General features: G+C 43.5%; 1 protein-coding gene across 19 annotated transcripts in view; it reads left to right on the top strand.

Annotated features, from left to right (window-relative positions):
• The window catches only part of DHDDS (dehydrodolichyl diphosphate synthase subunit), a 30,400-nt gene that overhangs the window by 5,740 nt on the left and 2,576 nt on the right, over window positions 1-22,084 (top strand). For 7 of the 19 annotated variants that reach the window (XM_023635409.2, XM_023635407.2, XM_070250672.1 and 4 more), the window contains 5 exons: window positions 2,871-2,987; window positions 3,881-3,982; window positions 12,381-12,495; window positions 14,519-14,626; window positions 16,937-16,984. In XM_023635409.2, coding sequence (XP_023491177.1) covers window positions 2,871-2,987; window positions 3,881-3,982; window positions 12,381-12,495; window positions 14,519-14,626; window positions 16,937-16,984 — 490 coding nt within the window. Of the gene's footprint in view, window positions 1-2,870; window positions 2,988-3,880; window positions 3,983-12,380; window positions 12,496-14,518; window positions 14,627-15,308; window positions 16,985-22,084 lie in introns of all 19 variants that reach the window. The other 12 variants (XM_003364433.5, XM_014737308.3, XM_070250689.1 and 9 more) reach the window with 3 other exon arrangements.

The raw sequence follows: 22,084 nt of genomic DNA, 5'->3' as shown, positions 1-22,084 counted from the left end.
AAACCAGGAGTTGAAATCCATTAGGTAGAACCTCTTTGTACATTTACGTCCTTCTCTCTGCAGACCAGGTTTCTCTGCTTCAAGAGAGCAGCCCAGAGTTAACTAAATCCCTTAATTGGCCGGCCTTAGATCACATTTCTACCTCAGGACCAATAAACTGTGACCAGGGGAGTAGAGAGAGAGAAATGTTGAGAAAGTCATTTTCTGTTGTGCTCTCACCCCTAAAAAGTTACTATAGTCCCCTGCGTATTCTCTCGGAAGGCACAGGATGATGCGTAAGAGGCTTTTATGGGGAAGAGTCAATACCATTCTTAGCTGTCACTAAGTTTAAGCTCAACTTAGGGAGCAAAGTCAGAAAGGGTCAAAGAGGAAGTTTGATGGAGATTGTCTCCTTCAAAGTGTGGAACCCTTTCCAGCCAGGACTGCCCAAAAGTCTTCGTTACAACCATTCTCTGCCCAGCTGCTCCCAGTACCAGGACCAAGAAGGTGAGAGAGCAGAGAGCCTAGAGCTCCAGTGGAGCTGGGCCGAGAACAGTTTTGTCATTTCTGTCCCTGTGTGGGTCAAGGGTAGTCGGGAGGGTAACCAGGCTTCTCTCTGTCCATGTTAGGATGGTGAGACTCTGGGCCACAGACATTGCTTCCTGGTGCCCAGCAAAACTTGTATGGCTCAGAGTTCACACCTAAGAGCCTGGGATGGAGGCATGGGGCACATTCCAGGTGTTCAAATTCTTCTGTAATTCACACTAATCTTGCCTTTTTTTTTTTTTTTGAGTGGGGAAGATTGTCCCTGAGCTAACATCTGTGCCAATCCTTCTCTGTTTTATATGTGGGATGCCGCCACAGCATGGCTTGACGAGTGGTGTGTATGTCCATGCCCAGGATCTGAACCCACGAACCCCTGCCTAAGTGGAGTTTGTGTACTTAACCACTATGCCACTGGACCAGCCCCCTAATTTTACCTTTTTAAAGTGCTTATACTATGTGCCAGGTCCTGAGCCTAACATGTGTTCTCATTAATAGTGACATTATCCTGTGAGAAAGATATTATCTCAGTTATAGAGAAGTGGAAAATAAAAACCAGAGAAGCTTAGGTGTGTATGCTGGGTCACACAGCTGTCAGACAGGCAAAGCCAAGACAGACAGGATCTTTAGAACTACAGAGCTGAGCTGTTGTCTACTACTCTGTACTCCGAGAAACAGGAAGTAATCTTGCAGTTCCTGAAAGATCAAAATGCATGGCGGTAGAGGTGCTACTGCGATTGCTCTAAGCAGTCAGTAGAGAAAACAGTCTTAGGCTGTAAAGTCCTGGGCAGGGCAAGAGGAAACCTTAGCGGTGGTTTTCCAACAGTGTCCCACAGAACTCCAGAGTTTTGAGAGGTGGGCATGCAAAGAACCTAGAGGGAATGGGGGTATAGGGTGCTGGTTTGCATTTATCTGTTTTATATATTGGGCTTCTATTTAAGATTTGATTTGAAGAAAGAGTTCCTTGGCTGAAAGAAGGTTGGAAAACCACTGGCCTAATCAGTTTCATGAGTTGGGAAACTGAACTCTATTGAAGAGAAGAGAAAGGCTTGCCCATGGTCACACAATAAGCTAGTGGCAGAGCCCGGTGGGAACCCAGGTTCCCCAGCTCCTTGCCAGGGATTTTGCAGCTCCTCTATAGACTTCACTGAGTCACATGCCTGATGTCTAAGAATAAGCACTTTCACCTACGTTATCTCACTCACCATAAGCCAGTGTAGATAGTATGGCGTGGATGGTTATCACCCCCAGGTTACAGGGGGAGGAGAACTGAGGCTCAGAAAGGCAGAATGGTTATGCAAGGTCAGCTAGTAAGTAGTGGCACTAGGATTTGAATCTAGATATTCTTATTCACATTTTGCCTTGATTTGGGTATTATTTGTCTACTATAGCTCCAGCAGGTTCTTGAAAATAGGTGGTTAGATCTTGCTTCACCCTTGAAGACATGTGGTTGAGGGTTATAGTGTGGATAGGCTGTGGATGTGGCATTCAGCTCTGGATCAGAGTTCTCCAAGACCTGCTGGATACCCCCACCCTAGAGTTTACTTCTTGTTATTAAGGCCCCAGTTTCTAAACATTATTTATTCAGTTTCTCCATAGCATTCTCAGGTGAGAGAAGCTGGTTGGGTGACAGTGCATTCATGCTCACCGTGCAGAGTTTGGGGGTTACTGTATGGAGGCAGTGTAATGTCATGATTGAGGGACGGGCTCTGGAACTAGACTCCCTATGTTCAAATTCTGGCTTTCCACTCACCAGCTGTCTGATTTTGAGCAAATAACCTCCCTTTGTCTCAGTTTCCTCATCTGTAAAAGGGGGATGATAATGGTGTCTGCCTCAAAGGTTGGTGTATGGATGGAGTGTGTTGATGCAGGTAAAGCACTTAGACCAACGTCTGGCACTTAGTAACATATAATTAATGTTAGATCATATTTCACCAGAAGATACAAAAGATAAGGCAGTTCCCACCCTTGAGGAGTTTATTCACTTGCCAAAATGGGACAAACAGCACGGAGTATGTAAAATGCAACTTGCCGACAAGGACACCTGAGGCGGTGTAATGTGTGGTGAAGAGTTTGAGTTCTCAAGTCAGATAGACCTGGGTTTCAATCCTGACCTAGCACTTAGGGCTGTGTGACCTTGGGGAGTCCCTGTCTGAGCCTCACTTTCCCGCTATAGAATGAGGAATGTAGCGAACTCCTTTCAGAGCTGTTGAGGGAATGCAGTAAAATAATACGCGTGGAACAGTGCCTGACACATAGGAAAGCACTCAAAAACTGGTAGTTGGGTAGTATCAGCTCTCCACCTCAGAGGGTGCTCTGTCCCAACCCTGCCTCCTTTCCCCCATCAGGGAGAAACTGCAGAAGCATGGGGTATGCATCCGGGTCCTGGGTGATCTGCATTTGTTGCCCTTGGATCTCCAGGAGCTGATTGCACAAGCTGTGCAGGCCACCAAGAACTACAACAAGTAAGTTTTCACTTTCCCTTAGAGACCTGTATCAATCTTGGACTCCCTGTTAGCTTTAGGGAGACATCCTAGGCCTTCCTTGGTCTGCATTTGGTACAAGAGGCAGTGAAGGGGTGGTTTGGGATGCTTAGAGACTTCTTCCGTGTGCAGGGCAGTGAAGGGGCAGTGAAGGGGTGGTTTGGGATGCTTAGAGACTTCTTCCGTGTGCAGGGCAGGCCAGAGAATGTTTTGCAATACCATGTTTTATGTATGTATGCGCACACATACAGTTTCTCATCCTCTTCCCTCTTCATGTGTCTACTTCCCCCTAAAAGAAAATGTGTGTATATATATATATATATATATATATATAGTTTTTACTTGACAGGGTATGGGGGGGCGGGGGGGGGGGGGAATGAAGCAGGCCTTATCCCTGGCTCTGAAGAGAGATGCTTCAAGAACTTCTTTTTCTGTCCCACTCCTTTAACCTATGGCTGGGATGACCTTGGGAGGTCATGCAGCTGCAGAAGGAACAGTTCCTTATGTATGGCTTTGGAATAGAACGTGTTTGGCAGTGGATTTGTTTTGCATCAAATTTCCTTCCTCTCCTCCTTTGCTTTTGCTAATATCACAGTGGATTCACATCCTCTGAAAGCTGGTTAGCAATAGAAGGGGAGAAGGTTAGGAGGGTAATAAGGGTCATTTAGTATTTGTCTTATTACAAAACTAGTAACATCTTTATTCCAAGAAAACTTGGAAAACACAAAGACTTGGTGATCTCACTTTTCAGGTTTCTGTGGTTAACACTGGTGTGAGTTGGGTCTTCCAGGGAAGGAGAGGTGCTCTGTAATCAGTGACTCCAGTCCTTAGTCCCTATCCTCCTTTGCTACATTATTTTCTTCTGCTCTTCCCAGGTGTTTCCTGAATGTCTGCTTTGCATACACATCCCGTCACGAGATCAGCAATGCTGTGAGAGAGATGGCCTGGGGAGTAGAGCAAGGCCTGCTGGATCCCAGGTATCCCTAGTTGTTTAGGGAGGTAACTGATAGGGAAGACAGGTACACACAAAACCATAAATCCCCTCCTAAGCCGTGTACTTGGGCTCGACTTGAAGTCAAATCACACTTAGAGCTTAGGATTGGCTTATTATAGCCTGCTTCAGAATTCCTTTGAAGAAATTCTTTACACACCAAGAAGCCCCAGAAAAACAGCATAGCAGGTAGCAAGGCTGTGGCATTCAGTAAAAAATTATGTCCTCCTGGTTCGTTCACAGTGTTTTTCCAAGAATGATTTTTCAGGACTACAGCTTGTTGGGGGGTATAGTCCTTTAGGTCTCTCATGTTACAATTTCATCCAAGATTCAGGTATTTCTCAGAAAGAAAATTGTTCTTTAGAAGCCAGATATCCACTCAGTCCCTCTCATGTTATTATTAGTGTAACCTTTGGTAATAATATTAGTAAACTAATAATAGTAATAGTAAAATAATAGTAGCAAAAATAACCAAGGAAGTGTGTTATGTTCTGTATTTTATTAAATCATTAATCTCATGTGTGAGAAATTCAAGTCTTTTCTCCATTTTATAGATGAGAAAACTGAGCTCAGCATTAAAGTTACTTTCCCAAGGTCATTCTGCTTGTAAGTGCCAGAGCTGGGACTCGCTGTGTGATTCCAGAGTTCCTGTTCTTTACTTCTGGTATAGGAGATCTTGGGACCCAGGAATTTTTCTGATTCTCTGCTTGGGTATAATTTGATTTATCCAGGAAACTAAACTAAAAATCAAGAAGTTACTCGGTGAGAATGGAAATAGATAAGAAAAGGAGAACGTTTTTAGGGCTATTTTATGAATTCCTGTCTTCCCCAAAGCTTGGTGATCTTTCTGTGCCACATAGTTCATTCATTCAATCAATCATTCATTCATTCAGCAAATATTTTTTAAGTGCCAACTGACGGCCCGGCACATTGCTATACATAGGGGATACAGTGGTAAGAATAAAAATACATATTTCCTGCTCTTGTGGACCTCTGTAAGGGAAACAGACATTAATCAAGATTATACAAATTAGCATAAAATTATAATGGTGTTAAATGCTATAAAGGCATTGGTGCGTGGTACAACAAGAATTTCTAATAAGAGGAATAGACCTGGTAGGGAAGGCTCCCCCAAAGAAATGATAAGTGACGTAAGAAGGAATAATAAGCAGTAACTGAGGAAGGAGGCAGTGGTGCAAGGAGCTTGTTGGTTGCAGAAAGACTGTTGGAAAAATTCAAGTAGAGAGTACCTGGAAGGGAGCTTGGATTATGGTGGTGGAATAGATTGAATAGACTGCATTGAGAGCTACAAAATAGATAAAGTCGAGAGGACTTGATGGACTGACTCTGGGTAAAGGATGTGTTATGGGTGACTCCAGGGTTTTTGACTTATGAAACAGTAGATAGTGGTGCATTTCACTATGCTAGGGAACCTTGAGAGGGAATCTGGATTGAGGAAGGTCAGGAGTTTGGTTTGGGATATACTGTAGATGCTGATATAGGTGTCAGGAAGACAGTTGAGAGAGAGGTGGGGGCTGGAGACTTCAGGGTGGAGGTCTTCTGTATGTAGGTGGTAGCTAAAGCAAAGAGAGGGCATGAGGAAGCTAAGAGTCATCGAGAGTGAGAAGAGAGGGTCGGAGTTTTGAGAAACGTAAGTTTTACTGGCTGGGTAGAGGAGAATGAGCCTTAAGGAAAAAAGAGAGTGAACAACCAGAAAGCTAGGAGGAAAACTAGGCTGTCAGTGTTACAGGAGCCAAGAAAAGAGGGAATTCGTTGGTGTAGGCCAGGAGGGACGTGGGCACTGGGAGAACAAGTATAGAATGCTGTAGAGAGGTCAGTTAAGATGCAGATTGAAAATTTAACTGTTGGGGAAAAAATTAAGATGCTGGTTAAGTTGGTGGGGTCAGAGCAGGGCAGGAAGTTGAGATACATAAATAGATGAGGGATATGTAAGTAGATGCAAGTTATTGGTATTTTCTAATTTTTGGCTTGGGGTGATTTCATAGTTCATTATGTTATTGTGCTTTACAATTAATGTTTCATATAATCTTTGTATGAATGAAATAGTATACTAAAGATAGTAAGGGACAAATGTTCGTGCTAGAAAGAAAGAAAGCTATTTAGCAAGCAAATTTAATATGTGTTCACGCCTAGAACTCTGATCTTGATTCCTGGTTCAGTGTGCTTTATACTCATACCACACTGCAGTAACCACTGACCTTTATCTTCTGCTTCTTGCCCAGCAAGTTTTCCTGTATCCATTTTCTCTGCCTTGCATGACTTAGTAGCGTGCCTTTGTGGAGTTAGTCATGCGGACATGGTGTGGGCTGGGCAGGGTCACCAGGACGAGGAGACTGATGTCTCAGCCCACAAGCTCAGGAAGCTTAGTGTTCAGCTCAGACAGGGCTAATCAGGGCCTGAGGTGGTGCTCTTTACATTATTCAAATTTAGACAATCTGCATTTATTACAGGGAATCAGTGAGTTACAATTAGTCTCTACTCGTCCAGTAGCTGGAATTTTTCTGTTCTCATCACCACTATCCAACTCCTGATTTTCCTTTCTTCTAGGATGTATTTTTTTCTAACAATTGTATTTGTAGATTGTTTTCTGAGTCTGGAGTTCCAGAAAAGGGATTAGGTTGCACGTAAAGGATATTTAATAAACGCTCTTTCACTGAGTCACCTTGAGCAGGTCCTTTGACCCGCTGTAGACCTTTGTCGTCGTCTTAAAACAATAGTGTTAATATTAATAATTGCTAATGTTTACTGAGCATTTATTCTTTGCCAGGCATCTGCTAAGTACTCTATGTACATTATTTCATTTAATCCTTAGACAGACCTAATGATGCATACTGTTTTTTCTCCATTTTAAAGATGAGAATACTGAGACACAGAGAAGTTAAGTAACTTGTCCAAGTTCACATAGTCAGCAAAGCTTGGGGCCAGGATTTCAACCTGGCTCTAGAGCCTATGCTTTCATTCACTATGGTATATGCTGACTGCCGTATAGGAAGGTTGAGATGAACAATAATGAGGTATAAAAATAAAAGTTAATAACTAATATTTATTGGATCTTATGAAACAGGCACAAGGCTAAGAGTTTATCATGTATGTTCTCATATTTTCATATAAGGTAGTGAATATTATTTGCCCCATTTTATAAGACCAATGAACTGTGGTTTTTAAAGGTTAATTGACCTGCCCAAAGTCACATACACGACTAAGTGGAACAGCCTGGACTCCAGCTCAGTTCCATCTACCTCCAAAGCTTGCGTTCTTCACCATCTTCTTTATAAATTAAATGCTAGAGAAATGTACTGTGTTGTTATCACAGGGCACATTTCTGTCTTTGTACCTTACCTTTGCACGTTCTAGAAAGGATCTGCCTTTCCCAAATGTTACTGGGAACACACTAACACGTTCTTACTCTTCTTCCTGTTCCCCTGATGCCAGACCATTCACTGTCTTGTTGGTACTCACTGTTGCCAAGTCTCCTTTCCAGAGGCTGTTGCCATGTCTCCATTATAGGTTTTAAATTGATTTAATTTTAGTTTGGCCATTTCCTGAAAGACATAGTTTATTAAGCAGGAGCCATTGTCTTATTGAATACTTGTGCCCATATCCTTCCAGAAGGTTTTCTACTTTTTTTTTAATTGTTATAAGATATTTGTTGTTAGTGCTGTCAAGTTGATTGTGTCTCCTAGCCCCTCTGTGTACAGTAGAGCAGAACCCTGCCCGGTTGTTTTGGGCCATCCTCTGATCTTCCAACACTATATTAGACAATGCTCCACTGCTCTTCATAGGGTTTTCATGGCCAATTCATGGCCATAGGAAGTGGGTGGTCAGGTCCTTCTTCCTATCCTGGTAGCTCAGCTGAAACCTGTCCACACTGGGTGTCCCTGCTGGTATTTAAAATACCAGTGGCGGGGCTGGCCCCGTGGCTGAGTGATTAAGTTCGCGCGCTCCGCTGCGGACGGCCCAGTGTTTCGTTGGTTCGAATCCTGGGCACGGACATGGCACTACTCACCAAACCACGCTGAGGCAGCGTCCCCCATGCCACAACTAGAAGGACCCACAACGAAGAATATACAACTATGTACCGGGGGGCTTTGGGGAGAAAAAGGAAAAAAATAAAATCTTTAAAAAATATAAAATAAAATAAATAACATAAAATACTAGTGGCATAGCTTTCAGCATCACAGCAACACACAGCCGCCATGGTATGACAAGCAGCAGATGGCTGTATGGTTCCCTGACCAGGAAATGAACCCAGGCTACAGTGGCTGAATTTTAACCACTAGACCACCAAGGCTGGCTTATGTGATAAGACATACGTAACGTAAATTTTACTATTTTAACCTTCTTTTTTTTAATTTTATTTTTTTTCATTCTTCTCCCCAAAGCCCCCCAGTACAGAGTTGTATATTTTAGTTGTGGGTCCTTCTAGTTGTGGCATGTGGGATGCCTCTTCAACATGGCTTGATGAGTGGTGCTAGGTCTGCACCCAGGATCTGAACCAGTGAAACCCTGGGCTGCTGAAATGGAGCACGTGAACTTAACCACTCAGCTATGGGGCTGGCCCCTATTTTAACCTTTCTCTTTTTTTCCCAAGGAAGATTAGCCCTGAGCTAACATCTGCCGATCCTCCTCTTTTTGCTGAGGAAGACTGGCCCTGAGCTAACATCCGTGCCCATCTTCCTCCACTTTATGTGTGGGATGCCTACCACAGCATGGCTTGCCAAGCAGTGCCATGTCTGCACCCAGGATCCGAACCGGCGAACCCGGGGCCGCCGAAGCAGAATGTGTGCACTTAACTGCTGTGCCACTGGGCCAGCCCCTATTTTAACCATTTGAAGTGTACAATTTAGTGGCATAAAGTATATTCATAGTGTTCTGTAATTGTCACCACTATTTCCAGAACTTGTTCATTATCCCAAACAAAATACTCCTTTTAAAAGGAATACAACCTCCCCCCAATATGCACATACTTTTATAATTATAAAGGTCATACATGTTCATTAGAGAAAATTTGCAAACTACTGGATGTATAAAGATGAAAATTTAAAGCTCCCAGGATCCCACCCTCAGCAACACCCCTGGTAACATTTTAAGTATTTTCTTCTAGCTCTTCCTTTGTGCTTAGGTATGTGTATGTGTGTTTAATTAACTGTATTGATTTTTCCCATCAGGTTGTGACAGTGTTTGAAAATACATTGTCAAAAGACTTTTTTAGCCTATAAGCTCCCCACTTTGGGAAAACCAATGTGTATTTATTTCTGAAATCTGTTTTCAATGATTCATTCATTCATTTGTTCAAACATGTATTGAGTCTTTCTGTGTCCCAGGAACGTCCTATGCAGGAAGAGCAGAAATACAGAGATGAATATGTCAAGGGGCTTGCCTCCAAGCAGCTCACAATCTGGGTCATATACACAAATAAGTAATCCGTGTTGCTGTGGACCACAGTAATGGATGTGCAGGGCACAGGGCTGGGGCTGACAAAGTAGTGATCAGCTGTGGTTGGGAGTCAGCCAGAGTCATCTTTTTAGAACGCAAATCCAAATATGACATAAATATTTATAACAGAAGAAATCACACTGTGAATAGTTTTCAATTTGAATCATGCTTTGTTCACTTAATGTTGTAATGTGAGCACTCTTCCATGTCCTGTGTTTTTAATAATTCTTCAGATAATTATTTCTAATGGCTACAGAATGTATCTTGCTTTAATTTACTTAACCAATATGCTATTTGTTGGTCATTAGGCTGTTTCCAATTTGTCACTATTACAAATAATGCTTTAGTGAGATCTATGAACTTAACTCTTGTCTGCATTTTGGATTGTTTCCCCAGGTTCTGGGTCTAGATGTGTCCATTTCACCTTATTCTTGCCAAGATTTTTTTTTTAATGTAAACTATAATTTTATAGGTAAAAATTAGTATTTTACTCTTATTTAAGAGAAATTATTTCTTAAAAGTCTTTATGTAGACAGCTCATGCCATTTAGTGGTGGATTTTTGCTGGCCAAAGCACAGATGTTTGGTTTTCCTTATGTCAGTTTTATCTTTCCCCACTTAGAGTTTCCTACCTTTTGGTAAGAATTCTGTGCACCGCCAGAAGTAGGTAGAACAAACTTTTTGCAGACACATTTGAAACTCAGAAATTAAGTGGGGATCTGAAGTCACATAACAAAGGGGCAGGACTAGAAATAATGTTTATTCTTTTTTGTTTATAGTTCCCAGGGTACACTCAAATCTGTTATTTGATTTGACCCTTACAATAACCCTTATAAGTAGATTGCATAAATGTGCCCATTTCAAAGATAAGAAAACTGAGAAATTATGTTTATTGTACAAGGTCTCACATTTCTTTTTTTTTTTTTTTAATGGTTGGCCCTGAGCTAACATCTGTTGCCAGTCTTTTATTTTTTTTCTTCTTCTTCTTTTCCCCAAAGACCCCCAGTCCATAGTTGTATATTCTAGTTGCAGGTCCTTCTAGTTGTGCTATGTGGGATGCCACCTCAGCATGGCCAAACCAGTGTAACCCTGGGCCGCCGAAGTGGAGCTGATGAATTTAACCACTCAACCCCAGGGCCGGCCCCTCACGTTTCTTAGTTAGAGAATTAAGACCATGTTGCCAAGACAAGACTGTCAGATTATCAGGGAGGTCTGAACCAGAGCCCTTTCTATTGCCCAGTCATAAGTGAATCTTGTTTCCCCTGTGATGGTACAGAAAAGAAAGCTCCCTCAGTGGTTTGCAAAAAGATGAGTGACTTACCCAAAGGCACATAGCTAGAAAGTGTAGAGTTTCATTTTGAACACTCAGCCCACATCTCTCTGCTTTTTTGACCATGATTCCAGAAGAATGTTCCCACCAAGAAATCTTGTCTTCTAGACCCTTCCCAAGATGCAATTCATACCACTTGGAGATTCCAAATTCTGCCTCTGGGTACTTGGTGGGACAGATAAACAGTGTTCTTAGAACCAACAGACACGAGCCTTGCAAATACCCTCCTCCATGGACAGGAAAGTTTTAGTTCAGATAAATGCTGCCAGTCCCCATTCTTCCTCCATTCTATCTCCTTTCTGAGTGTCTGCTTGGGAAAGTAGCTCTTACCAAACACAGGAGGGCTTATCATTTTGCTGTTTTTTACAATCCTAAGTAATGTGGATTTTTTGCATTGTTTCAGGGTCCATATGAAGTCAAATTTAAGGTTTAAAAAATGTTTCCTATAATAAATTCAAACAATAACAGAAGTAAAAAGTAAAAAGAGCTAGTCTTTTCATCTTCTCCAACCTTCCAGAAGTACTAACTGTGAATTGTATGGTGTGTGACTTTCCAGACTTTGTTCTTTGTTTATATATACATATGTTCACATGTTGAGTGTTTGAGAGTGTAGGTGTGTCTTTTCCACGCTGTATATTTTCTGAAACTTGCTTTTCTCATTTAATATTAGATCTTAGACATCTTTCCAAATCAGTGCATTTAGATTTATCTTTATTAAAAACAGATGCATAGTGTTTCATCAGACTGTAGGGTCATAGGGTATATGCATTTTAAAAAACAAGGTGTGGGGCCGGCCCATGGCTGAGTGGTTAAGTTCACGTGCTCTGCTTCAGTGGCCCAGGGTTTCACTGGTTCGGATTCTGGGTGTGGACATGGCACCGCTTGTCAGGCCCTGCTGAGGCAGTGTCCCACATGCCACAACTAGAAGGACCCACAACTGAAAATATGCAACTATATACCGGGGGGCTTTGGGGAGAAGAAGGAAAAATTTTTTTAAAATCTTTAAAAAACAAGATTTTTTTTTTTGAGGAAGATTAGCCCTGAGCTAACATCTGCTCCCAGTCCTCCTCTTTTTGCTGAGGAAGACTGGCCCTGAGCTAACATCCGTGCCCATCTTCCTCTACTTTATGTATGGGACGCCTACCACAGCATGGCTTGCCAAGCAGTGCCATGTCTTCACCCAGGATCCGAACTGGCAAATCCTGTGCCACTGAAGCAGGACGTGCACACTTAACTGCTGTGCCACCGGGCCGGCCCCAAAAACAAGATGTTTTAAGTGAAGGACAACACATATTCTAATGGGTGCATCTGGTTTTAGGCCTGCGGCTAAATGACTTTGGGCAAATCACTCATCTTCTCTGAGCCTCAGTTTCTTTATCTATAATGTGAGGATAGAAATACCTTATGTAGTTTTGAGGATTAAAATGATTCGTTAATTTATCAAGCATTTGTTGAGGGCCTTTTGCGTACTAGGTAGTATTGGCGAATGTATTTGGTGGTGTTCTATAAACTGGGAAGCTTTATGTAGGGAAGCTCACCAGGAGAATAATCCAAAAAGAGATGTCTGCTTATCTTTGTCTCTTTTCTGCTCACCTTAGTGATGTCTCTGAGTCTCTGCTTGATAAGTGCCTCTATACCAACCACTCTCCTCATCCCGACATCTTGATACGGACTTCTGGGGAAGTGAGGCTCAGTGACTTCCTGCTCTGGCAGGTAGGTGGTTTCTAACCACTGCTCTATTTGTGTCAGCCTGAAAACTGTGACTGCACCTGCGTAATGGATTAGAGGGGCTCATCCCCACCGCCAGCCGTGCTTGCACCAGAGAACTTGGGAGTTGGGGGTGGGGAGCTAAAATCTGGAGAAATGTCTCCAGGCTGTGCCTGGTAACGTTTGCTGTCCCCCCACCGCCATCTGGCCCTGGCTTTGCGAGCCTGTGTGGTTCTTGCTGTATAAAGTGCCTAGAGGAAAAATCAAGGCTATCCAGCTGTGGTGAAAACTTCACTTGTGCCCCTGTTCAAGGACCTGGATTTCTGCCTTGTGTCCCTGAGCATAAGCTCCTGCCCTAGTAACCTGCCAGGTACCCCAGCACCTCTGGGCTGGAACCTTGCCTTGCAGATACCAGTCTCTCTCCTCCAGAATAGAGGGCCGCATCTATGCAAGCGTAGTCCACAAGGAATATAAACTATATGCAGACTCTTTCTTAGGGGCCTGCCATTGCCTCTCAGCTCAGGTACCCCAGTGTAGGTAGTCCCCCAAAGGCTCATATCCAAATAAGTTTGTCTTTGCTTGAAGGTCTCCATCATCTGTTAACTTGGCCCCTGGATAGCACATGACTGGGGGAAGTCCTTGTTCAAGGAGAGGATGGAGGGAAAGACTCAGCTTGGAAGCAATTCACATGATAAAGTTCCAGAAATTTTAATGTGCCATAGTCTTAAAGTGAAGTAACAAGATTTAGCTACTAAAGATACTTGCAGTCTTTGGCTTTACTGAAAGAAGTATAATGTGCAGCTTATGCTTCTGTGGCCCACTCTGCTGTTCAGATCACATCTGGAAAGTTTACTTCTGGACACTGAGTTTTAAGAGACTACATTGGTAAACTAGAGAACTTACCAGAAGAGGCCAACCTGGATGGCAAGGAATCTGGACTGATGTCCTGTAAGGAATGAGTGAAGGATAGTGGTCTGCAAAAGGGAAGCGTGGTGACAGTTTATTCCCTCGGAAAAAGATATTGGGTTACTCCTTTGTGCTGGGAATATGGCAGTGACCAAGTCAGAAATAATCCCTGCTGTCTTAAAACTTATAGTTTGTTGGCAAAGACAAACTGAAGAAGTCAATACAACCTTAGGAACAGATAACAGGCTGCTCTAATCTAGACTTCAAATATTTGAAAGAATGTCACTTTGAAGAAGCAGCAAACTTGTTCCAGAGAAAAGACCTGAGACCTTGGTAGAAGTTCAGGGAAAGTGACATTGGTTTAGCATGACAAGCTATCTGACAACTGAAGTTATGTCCCTTGAGGCACTGAATTCCTTATCACTAAAGGTATCAAGCAGTGGCTGTCAAGAATATTCCAAAAGAGATTCTTACGTCAGTGACTGTTATTAAAGTTCACCCAACTCTGTGCTCTGTTTATATACATTATCTGGTTTAATTTTCATAGTACTCTAAAAACTAGGTATTCTTATTACTTAATCTTACAGTTGAGGAAACTGAGGCCCAGAGCAGTTAAGTAATTTGCCTCTGGTCAAACAGATGGAAAATCCTGGAGCCAGAATTCAAAGCCAGGCAGCCTGGCCCCAGAGCCCATGCTCTTAATGACACTGCGCCATTCTCTGCTACTTAAAAATAACAATGGCAGCTACCATTTGTTCATTGCTGACTTTTATCGGACAGTGTGTCTCCCAGATGACCTCTCAGGGCCAAGAGCCAATAACATAATCCAGATGTTATTTCATAGTCCTAAAATTGGCTCTTAGAAAAATCCTGGTGGAAATGTTGATCTAGTCTTGTTTTAGTTCTGCCTTGTTACAGGCAGGTGATCTAACTGCCTCAGATGACCCCTCCCCCTATCAGTGAGTGAATCAGGGCTGGCAGCAGCCGCTGCAGCTCAGGGTGCCTGTCCGTCTCATCCCTGGGCTTCTGTGTCCTGCTCAGCCTTCTCCAAAGAAGGAGCCTGGCCAGGGATGTGTTCCAGCAACATGTTACTAAACCATACTCTCGTCCTCACCTTTCCCAGACCTCCCACTCCTGCCTGGTGTTCCAACCCGTTCTGTGGCCAGAATACACGTTTTGGAACCTCTGTGAGGCCATCCTGCAGTTCCAGATGAACCATAGCATGCTTCAGGTAAGAGTTTAGGGCTGGCCTGATTGGGTGGGATGGAAGAAGAGGTTAGCATTGATTGACCACCTAATATATATACCAGGCACTTGCTAATAAGCTTGTTAATGATGATGATAGTAGCTACCACTTACTGAGTATTTACTATGTGTCAGGCCCTGTGAACATTTTATATACACTATCATTTAATGCTCCCAAGAACCTAATGAGGTAGGTATTATTAGGCCCATTTGTGCAAATGGATAAATAGAAATTGTTTGGTTAAGGACACATAACCAGAAAGAGGCAGAACTGAGGTTCAAGTTACAAGACCTTAATCTCTTTACTATAGAAACCCAGGAAAGGCTTCTCAGAGAGATTGGCCATTATTCTCTGAAGGTATTAACCTAATAAAACCAATAAAAGATTGTAGAAGTGGAAGTATACAAAATCTGAGCCTCTTCCAGAAGGGATTCAGAACAAAATAGCACTATCTTTCTATTGTATAAAACTATGTTCTGCCAAGACTTGAAGTTCTACTTTGAATTTTGATCACCAGATCTTGAAACAGGTTGCATTAGGAGGCAGAGTCATCTGCATCTGATTAGGACTCAAGAATAACACCAGTGTGTGTGGTGGTGGCAGCTTAGGGTCTACTAAGGCACTTAGGTGTTTTAATATAAGTTTTCTTATTTAACCCTTCCAACAGTCCAGCAGGTTTGGTGTCTCATTTTTAAGACGTGGAAACAGAGGGGCAGAGTAACTGTCCCAAGTCCACAGAATTTTAAACCCAAAGCTGGTGCTGCTTCTTGAGTCTGGAGAGAGATTGGCCAGGAGGAAATAAAGATGTAATCAAGGCTTCTCAGTCCCCTTGGCATCAGGGATCTGTTGGAGAATCTCATGAAAGCCATAGACCATCTCCATAGCAAAATTGCACAGATCATTCCAACACGTGGCACTCTACGTAGAACTGCACTCATCACAGAAGCACATAGACTGCTTCCAGGGGCTTCATCTAACCCCTGAAATCTGTCTGGGAATCTCAAGTCCAGAACTCCTGGAATAAGCCAATCAAATCATGAAGGTTCGGTCACGTGCTTGATCATTTAGTCTCAGAATCTGAGGAAATTGAAAAAGGAAGTTGACTTCAAGTAAACAGAAAAACAGCAGAGTCTCAATTATCCACCATCAGTGAGGAATGAATGTCAGATTTTTCCACATGACCAAAGGCTCCCCTTTAAGAACTAAAACTTCTTTATCCTTTTTCAATAGAAAACTTTCTGAAATATGTCTTGTACAGAATTTATTGATATCTACTATATGCCAGGCACTTTCTATTAATGGATGATGAGAATAATCACATTCTAATGACAATAGTAGCTGCCTTTAAGCACTTCACTGTACAGTGATGCCCTTGAAAGGTGAGACCGTTGGCTCTAAGCTAGATGGTCCCAAAATACTTGGCTTTAGGATTTCTTGTATGTTTGTCTGTGTCCTCCTTCTCATTTCTTACTAAATTTCCTGGCTGATTTTGACAGCATCCCTCCTTCTCCTCTCTTGCTGTTTATTGTTTTAAATCAGCTACAGGCAAGGAAACCAATCAGTCAAACTTGTTAGAATTATCTCTGTAAAGTGAGAGTAAACTGGCTCTGCATGAAGCCCAGAGGATCTTGGTGTGTGAGCTTTTGTGCATGGATATTCTTATCTCTAATATGGCTGCTCAGAAGCCTTCTGTAATAATTTCACGTTTCTCAGATACTTTTCCACATGGCCTTCATTCATTCCATAAATATTTACTGAGTACCTAGTATGAGTCAGGCACTATATTAGGCACAGGAGATTCTGCAGTTAGCTGGCCAGATGAGATCCCTACCTTCATGGAGTTTATGTTCTTACTTGAGGAGATACATAATAAACAAGTAAGCAAATAAATAATTTCAGATTGTTATAAGGCGATGAAGAAAATAGAGTGATGTGCTAGAAAGTAATGAAGAGAACGAGAGGTACCAAATGGAGCAGTCAAGGAAGGCCTCTCTGAGGAGGTGATTTTTAAGCCATGATATAAAAAATGAGAAGTAGCCAGACATGCAAAAATCTGGGGGAAAAGAATTCTCCGAAAAAGGAGCAGCAAGTGCAAGGTTACTGAGTTTATCAAGTTTGGGTCTTGGAAGAACAAAAGAAGAGGCCATCGTTCCTGAGGGAGAAGAGTATGAGATGAGGTTGGGTAGGAGTCAAGCCTCTGATCATCTAGTGTCTTGTAGGCCATGGTGACACATCTGAAGAATTTTGATCAGCAGAATGACAGAATCTGATTTACATTTTGCAAAAATCACTCAGGATTTTCAGGGGGCAGGAGTCCGAGACCAAACTCCTACAGTAGTCCAGGTGAGAGGATGCGCCTCAAGGTGGGGCGGTGGCTGGAGGGGAGGGGAGGGCTGAGTGGACTAAGATGGAGGAAAAACAAATGTTAAAACAGAAACAAATGAAACTAACTTTGTCATTAATGTAACCCCCAGAGAAAGGAATTAATTCAAGTTAACCTGAGCACAGTTCTCTGATTATATCTCTTTAGCGGGATATATTCTAAAGATAATACAAACTGAAAAGAGAACTTGAACATTACTTAAGAGGTTTCTTGTTAGTGGCAATGTTGATGGAGTAATTCTGAAACTCCTTTGTGTATCCCAGAGGATAAAACAAATGAGTACAGATATTAATGTTATTAGGAATCAAGACATTAGGTTTTGGCCTTGGCAATTTTGTGGGTGGTTCTGCTCTTCCCTGGGATGAGTTGGGACATGTTTGAGGAAAACTATTAAGAGTTCCATTTTTGTACCTATGAATCATAATTGCAAACATTTATTGAGCTCTTACCACGTGTCAGGCATCCTTTACATAGATGCTATGTAGGGCTATATGGTAGATACTATTATTATTGCTCGCATTTTTAGAGTGAGGAAACCAAAATTATAACAGAGATATTGATAGTCTTGAACACTTTTTCAGCAGGCCCCCTGGGAGTTCTGGCCCAGCTTTTTCTACCCAGGAGCCCTCAAAGCTGTTTCTAGAAATCTTAGCACCTCAGCAGAAGCACCAAGGGTAGAATTCAGACTAACAACATCCTCACCAGTCTGGCATCGGACCAGACAGCTGATCTTTCCACTGTCTCTCTTTTACGAACCCTGTATTGTAACCAAACTGGACCCTTCTTAGTTCCTTGTTCCCATTCCTTTTAGTTTCCTATCTCTGTGTCTGTGCTCTTGGCCTCTCTTCCAAATTCCCATTGTTAAAATCTGAGCTGCTCTGTCTCTAAGCCCAGCCCAGTATGCTCCTGTTCCTGCAGGAAGCCAGAGCAGAAGACAGGGAGCTGGGTTCTGGGCCTAGAGCTGAATGGGATGAGGGCAGCTGGTGGATGCCAAGGGAAGCAGGACTCAGCTACACGTTGTTCGGGTCTAGACTTTGGTATCTGAAGGGACCATGACAGTCTCCTGGTCGTCACCCATCAGTCTTAGAGAGTAGGGGCTGGCAAAGGGAGGGAATCTTGACTCTGATGCGGGAGGATGGATGGAAGATCAGGGCAGGGCAGGGGCAGGCAGCAGTACGAGCCGGTGGTCCTCAGTTACAAGCTGCATGGACGATTGGTCCGGGAGGGGTCACTGATAGAGAGGAGTGGTAAGTGTTCGGTCCACCTAATCTGTGAAGATGATATTACAGAGGGAGAAGCTACATGTGCCCACTAAACTTCCTTTGATGTATTGTTGAAGATTAAACACCAGGCCAGATCAATCAACCATTTTATTTCTAGTGCTCCTCAGGTAGTCACTGTCTTCTCCTCAGGAGAATTTAAAAGCTTGAGCTGTTGTCTCAGACATTCCTGCCTTTGAATCATCACACTGCCTACTGGCTGTGTGACTGGGCACTTAGTTAACCCTTCAGACTATCATTTTCCTCATCTGTAAAGTGAGAGGAGTAATGATAATAATAATACCCGTCTCACAGGTTTGTGATAAGGGTTCAGGAAGCTAATACACAGAAAGCGCTGAGTGCAGTGCTGGAACAGAGTTAATTTTCAGAGAATGGTGGCCAGGATCGTTTATCACTTGTCTCTCTGGGCTCTTCACCAGACTTCTCCTGTCTTCAGAAAAGCCATAGACATGTAGCACCCTGCTCATCCTGTCCCCAGTACAGGTCCCCAGGCAGGGAGATTCTGGGGGCACTTTGGAACATCATGTTTCCCGCCAGAGGTGTTCTCTCTGTCTCAGGCATCCTCAGAAATGCATCGCCCATGCTGCTGACCTGAGCATGTTGACTGTAGCAAATGGGGCCTTAGGGGAGGACTCTTCGCTGGCTAATGAATGTTTTGAAGCCCAAGACCTGCAGCCTCCTTCCAGGCCTCGGCAAGGTAGTAGAGGACTTGAGGGGCTATTACTTGGTCCCCAGTTCTGCCGGGGACAGAACAAGAGCAGAGAGGCTTAATGCCCAGGAGAGGTTTAGATTAATAGGTGAGAGCCCGATTTGTCAAAGCAAGCTCCGTGGAGCTTTTGCACTGAGATCACATAAGTTCTGTTCAAGAAGTATCTAATGAAATTATTACACCCTCACCCCTGATTGGTCATTATACAGGGAGAGTAGACAGAATGGTCAGGGAGAGAGGAAGTGACTAGGATGTCGGTTAGCCTAGATTTTTCTGAAGCTGAGTACCTGAGAAGACTTAGAACACTTCTGAGAAGGGGAGGTAGATCCAGACCGTGTGGAGGCCGCACAGACAGGCATCCAGATGCAGGCCACCGGTTCCCCACTCCACCCCTAGAAAGTACAGCTTATCCAGAGGCACAAGACACATTCCCCATAGACCTCTCAAGAAGCCACCTTAGTAGAGAAACCAAGGAAACTTCAACCTACTCTGTGACCTGGGCCACGTCCCTTCCCTTCTCGGCCTCAGTGTCCTTGCTTGTCTAAAGTGAGGAGGCTGGAGCAGATGGTCTTAAGGAGCTCCCCTGACTCCATCATCCTAAAAGTGATCTGCTGATTCCTGGCAAACAGAGGCCAGGCTCTGCCTTGGCCTCTGCCTCCCTGCCTCCACTCAGTCTGGGGCTGCCATTTGGAAGAAGCTTGAGCTTCACGGAGCAACTTTAGCTCCGTATTTCCTCCCTGTGTGGCTTAGTGCCCCCATCTTTTCTGTCCTTCCAGAACTTAGCCTCCTTAGCCCTAGCCACAGCAGGTGTGATAGAAAAATAGCTAACCATTAATAACCAGGCACCAGCCTAGGCATTCATTATCTCATTTTTCCTTAAACCACCCAGGGAGGTGGGTACTATCATCTCCATTTTGCAGAATAAGAAACAGGCATAGGGCCGGCCCAGTGGCATAGCGGTTAAGTTCATGCGCTCCGCTTCAGCAGCCTGGGATTCACCGCTTCTGACCCCAGGCACGGACCTATGCACTGCTTATCGAGCCAAGTTGTGGCTGGTGTCCCTCATATAAAGTAGAGGAAGATGGACATGGATGTTAGCTCAGGGCCAGTCTTCCTCAGCAAAAAGAGAAGGATTGGCAGTGGGTGTTAGCTAAGGGCTAATCTTTGAAAAAAAACAAAAAAAAACTGTTAAAAAAGAAAAGAAAAGAAATAGGCCTAGAGAGGTGAGTGAGTCCTTTGGACAGGAACTTTTCAAACCCCAGTGCTCCAGGACTCAGTCTAGCCTCATCAAGCTCTTCAATCAATTTCATGTGTCTTTGCCCATGATTTCCACTGCCTGCTATTCTCCTCCCCCCACATACCCCAGCTTTATCCAAATCCTCCCCCATTGGTTAAAGCCTGGCTCAAATATTGCCTGTCCATGAGGTTTCACTGCTCCTTGACCTTCATCAACCACAATTTCTCTCTCCTCTGAGCTGCATGGCCCTTTTTCTTGCCTCCCTGATGACCCTTACTACATTGTACCTTGTATTATGGGACTTTGTATATGGATCTTGTGTCCTAATCAGCCTTTAAGCATGTGGATTGCTGAGACTATATCGTGTGCATCTCCATACCCCCAGTAAGGTCCTCTCCTCCTGGGTTTCTCCTGACCAAGGCCAGGAAGAAGCCTTTGCAACAAGATAGAGAGCCTTAGCAGCAACTTCTCAAGCCTGTTTTAGTCTTCATAGCTCCATTTGTGAGCTCATTATCATAGCAGAAGAGTACCCATGAATGCCTGGGATCATTCAGGAGCCTAGAGGGGCAATATTCCAGAATTTTCATTTGTCATCTTTATTCATGCAGTAAACCTTTATTGCTGAGAGACCTTAGCGAATCACTTCCCTACTCTGAACCTCCATCTCTTATCTCCAACAGATAGAAGGTACCTCCCTAGCTCCATTGTGAGGGTCAAGTGCTTGTGCACATGTAAGATATTCCTTAAAAGATGAAGACAGAGCAATCCAGGTATTTACAGGCTGAATAAGACACAGACATGTACATAAATACCATAATACAGGACAGAATGTGATAAGAGTCATTAGGGTATAGGCTGCCAAGTCAGCAGCAAAGCATAGATTCTCACATGGAATAGGTTTGGCAGGAGAGCTCTGGTGCAAAGGCTCTGTGGTTAGAGTGGCAGGAGCAGAGTGCCTCAGCGGGGCACAGCAAGGCCTTGGTTCTGCTCCAAAGGGATTTCCCCCTCTCATGTGCCAGGAGCATCCTCGCTGCTCTCCTGGGATCACATGGTCAGTCGATTGAGTATTTCACATCTGTGGGGCGCCCCAGGTTCCAAGGAGGAAAAGCCACACAGTCTCTGCCCTCTAACACTTCATGGTTTGTCTGGAGACACACAAAGGGTATGAGAAGTGCAGCCAGGGAGTATGGTCAACTACCTAGTGTCAGAGCTGGTTCCAGAAGCTCTGAGGGCTCTATCAAGTATTCAACAGCTTATTTTCTAACAGAAAAAGTAGACTATGGACACTAAGACCTATTCTACTAGGCAGAATGCAGTAAGTGGCTTAAGAGAGCTAAACCTGCTTCTCAGAATGTTCATAGGAGGGTCATTTGCTAGAGGAGTCAGGCTGGTCTCCATACAGGAGGCAAGTCTGGAGCCAAATTCTGGAAAATTGCTTAGGGAGTTGGGAGGATGGCAACCTTAGAGTGATTTGGGAAACTAAAGGACCCGATGGGCATGTCCCAGGCGGGAATAGGACCTTCTTTACAGCAGAGAATAGATAGTAATGACTTATAAAATTGCTGTTTCTTTTTGAGAGCCTGCTAGAGAGGGTTTTGCATATATTATCTCTAATCCTTAAAACCACTCTTCAAGGTAGGCACAACCCCCACTTTACAGATGAAGAAATGAGGTTAGGAGAGGATTTGCCCAAAGCCATAAATCTAGTTGGTGGGGGAACCAGAAGTCAGACTCACATTTGCCTGGTTCCCTTCCAAGTGGAAACCTGAGAAGAATTTCAAGAAATACAGGTGCTCCCTCCAAAACAAACCAAGATGGACCTAGAACTGCCACT

The sequence above is a fragment of the Equus caballus genome, chromosome 2 (assembly GCF_041296265.1).
Source record: "Equus caballus isolate H_3958 breed thoroughbred chromosome 2, TB-T2T, whole genome shotgun sequence".
In the NCBI taxonomy this organism is placed as follows: Eukaryota; Metazoa; Chordata; class Mammalia; order Perissodactyla; family Equidae; genus Equus; species Equus caballus.
Note: the sequence above shows the minus strand (reverse complement) of the source record. Positions and strands in the feature narration are given on the sequence as shown.